The sequence below is a fragment of the Arachis hypogaea genome, chromosome 3 (genome assembly GCF_003086295.3).
Source record: "Arachis hypogaea cultivar Tifrunner chromosome 3, arahy.Tifrunner.gnm2.J5K5, whole genome shotgun sequence".
NCBI lineage: Eukaryota > Viridiplantae > Streptophyta > Magnoliopsida > Fabales > Fabaceae > Arachis > Arachis hypogaea.
Window position 1 is genome coordinate 121,057,866 of NC_092038.1, and position 3,376 is coordinate 121,061,241.

The 3,376-nt window shown below is 32.9% G+C and overlaps 1 protein-coding gene across 1 annotated transcript; it reads right to left on the reverse strand.

Annotated features, from left to right (window-relative positions):
• Nucleotides 1-701: 701 nt before the first annotated feature.
• Nucleotides 702-2,517, reverse strand: LOC112791134 (uncharacterized). The gene is made up of 3 exons (XM_025833853.3): nucleotides 1,777-2,517; nucleotides 1,488-1,689; nucleotides 702-1,380 (listed from the first exon to the last, which is right to left on the reverse strand). The coding sequence occupies exons 1-3, from the start codon at nucleotides 1,912-1,914 to the stop codon at nucleotides 911-913; spliced, it is 810 nt and encodes a 269-aa protein (XP_025689638.1). The 5' UTR covers nucleotides 1,915-2,517; the 3' UTR covers nucleotides 702-910.
• Nucleotides 2,518-3,376: the final 859 nt, after the last annotated feature.

The window sequence follows — 3,376 nt, forward strand, 5'->3', positions numbered from 1 at the left end:
AATCCGCCGCGGCGCATGAACCATTGTCCGTACACGTATCCGTTACAGCTCGATCCGTTATTAGTTGATTGTGCCGGTGCTCTGCTTGAGGTTCGGAGTGGGAGGTGCGGACGTGCGGTGATCGGAGGCGGTCGGGCAGACTGGGCCAGGAGGGCGGCAATGATAGCGTTGAAGAGAGCAAAGACAAAGAGAGGGCTGCGGCGCGTGAGGATCCAGGAGAGTAGAAAGAGAGCACTATGCATGCCTAATTGATCTTTTTGGAAAAAAATGTAAAAAAAAAACATTCATTTAATATGAAAAAAAATATCCTAATAATTAACAAAAGAAATATTCAGTTATATTTTAATAAAAATAATTAAATATTTATAACATTTAAAAAAATATAAAATTCTTAAAAAAATAGAGACATTCGCATTTATAATACAAAAAATTCAAAAAATATATAAAAGAACATCCATTTAGTATGAAAAAGAAACATTCTGATACTTAGTAGAAGAAACATCCATATATATTAACTCGTAAAAATTTTGAATTCACCCCAAAAGTATTTGACTGATTTTTGGCTAATACCCTTTTGGTTCTCTAGTATTGCTCATTTATTTATGATCCATTGATCCTCTTCTTACAAATAAGAAATCACATCCTACTCAACAAAATTAGCATACAAACTGCAACAAAACAAACAAATTGAACTCTCAAGAGACGAAAACTTTAGTATGGATTTCACAGCTCAGAAAAGCACTACAATTACAATGAGAACTGAAGTAGTGATTGGTGGTTTATTGTGCATATATGTGAAAAATACAAAAATGCTTCTCATCCGAAATGGTCAGAAAGAACTACTCCAGAAAATAGAACCAAAATTGAGCATTCTTGATCAGAAAACCTCTAACATGTATCACAACAGAAATCAAACATAGCAACAGTTGACTCCCATGTTAGAGAATTGACTTGACAAAGCAGATCCACCACCGTCTAAATCTCTTCTCCTTGGCCTCACTGTTGGAGGCACCCAATTTCCAAAAACATGAGCATTATTATGATTATTATTATTATTTGCTCCTTCTGTAGTAGCAGTATTATTATTAGGGTGAGATCTACAGAGCCACTTGGATTGCATGTATCTTGTGGTTCTCCATGGTGGCACGTGCAGACCCTTTTCTCTAAGGGACTTCTTGGCAGCAGAACACATCAACGAGATTATGTTACACAGCTTCTTCTCACTTCCAACAAACACTACTGGGAGTGACTCTGTCATTTCTTTGTAGTATTCTGTTGGCCTTGCAAGTTCAAATTGGCACCTAAAGTCTATATCTACTATTACTCTCACTTCACTATTCTTATCACCTTCAACTATCACTTCAATATATTCATATTCACCTGTCATAACAAACGCATACATTAATTAAGCTTAATTAGACTGCTTTAGTAACTCATCAGAAAACTAAAAAAGAAAGAAAGAGAGTTTTAATTAATTAATTAATTACCAGCAGGACAACCTAAGGAGGTGGGCCAAGATGTTTGACAGAGAGAAGCATTGAAGCCATCCATTTTCAACCTCTTAACAAGCCATGTTTTAAGGTTACTAGTTGTTGTTTTCTCAGAAGTAGCATGTCTGCTTCTCATATGCTTCATCACGCAATTCAAGATCTTCGACTCTGCTGCTGTTTCACTACTCCTAAGAATATCCTGAAACAAACCACTTAGTTCAATTGCAAACTACTAATTATGAAAGAGACACAAAGAAACTAAACTTGAACACAAGTAGTTAATTACCTGCAAAATAAAATACTCGTTTTGATGGTTTAAGGAACGACAATTTGAGGAATTGGAATTCATGGTAGGAGGTGTTGATTCTGATTCTATGAAATCTTGTACCATCCTCACCAAGTCCTCCTCTCCTAGACTTCCCATCGGTGAAATAGAAGAAGGGTGTGTGGGTGTGTGATGATTGAAACTCCAAAGAGGTTCAATTCAGGTTTATTTATATTGATTAATGTATGGTATGGTATGGTTATGGTTATGGTTATGGTGATGGTATTTATGGCGGTGGAAAATTGAAACTTTGCGATGACAGGTCACGAGATGAGGGTGATGTTAAGCGGTGAATAATACTATACAAACAATTGAACAAAGTTGACGGCAGTAAATGAAGTGGTTTTTAGAATTTGATCCATGGGTTTAAATTCAATTAAATATGACTTAATTAGATTAGATACAATCATTCTGATTCAATTCTAGAAGCCAATTTTAGAAGATATCCCTTATAAATATTTTATAAATTTTATCCTCAAAAGAAGTAAGATTTTATATCATAGTTAAACTGTTAAAAAAGTATATCGAGGTGGAATATGCTTATCTTGGTTACTTTCATGACTATGAAAAAGACATAAGACGAAATTATACTAACTATTAATTTTCAACATCGTTCCAGAAGCTACTCTTCAGATTTGCCTTGAGCAATGAGTGTAGTCTCCAATTATCCATGTTTGCGTGACCCATTATGAGATGAGCAACAAGTTCAACTCAGCCGGGTCCATATGATTGATATGGTTTCCATTACTTCCATGATGAAGATAGGGATTTAGATTTTTTTTTTTCACCATTGTAATAGCAAATTATCTTTGTTAGTGTTGTGCTTCTTCGTGTCTATCCCATCTTAATTTTAAGTGTTAAATGTTAACACAAACTAATCTTTAAGATTAGACGTGTATTAAAATAATTTTTAAAATTTTATTTACACTAATTAAAATCTTGAAATTGAAAAAAATACATAACAGTTTGTCGAGTCACTTGATAAAAAAAATTGAACAATAGATATAGTATAATTTATCAATATTAGAGACGTAATTGATATAACTAACAACAATATTAGGTGTAGACTAAAATTAACTACTAGTATAAAATATATGTTAGAATACAAAATATATGTTAAAAATAAATTAAAAACTCATAATATTTATATATAAATATATAGACGGCTGATTTTAGTATACAAATAATATTTTTATATAATTAATATTTTAAAAATAATTTTAGTATATATAGATAATAAAAAATCACTTTGAAGCTAAACTGTAATTTTACCAATTCATTATATATGAATAATTGTAAAGAGATCTTTCAACGAGAAAGAAATCCATACTAAAGAAAAAAATAACCATAATTCTAATCGCATTTTAGAAGGAGGATCCCGAATATCCTCCAAGAGGACTACAATGCAAAAGATACGGAAAATACGGGACCTACGTTGTATGTGTCAAATAACTTAAACGAAACCATGCAAGATGGGCCTATGGAGAATAGCCCACAAGAGATACATGAGAGGCCTATTTACAAACAAAGAGTCCCAAAAATTGGGATCGAAAAAAATTCG

Coding starts and splice junctions, on each gene's coding strand:
- LOC112791134 (XM_025833853.3), bottom strand. CDS start 1,914: ATGGGAAGTCTAGGAGAGGAGGACTTGGTGAGGATGGTACAAGATTTC. Junction 1,690..1,776: donor ACGAGTATTTTATTTTGCAG/GTAATTAACTAC, acceptor GGTTTGTTTCAG/GATATTCTTAGGAGTAGTGA. Junction 1,381..1,487: donor CTCCTTAGGTTGTCCTGCTG/GTAATTAATTAA, acceptor TTGTTATGACAG/GTGAATATGAATATATTGAA.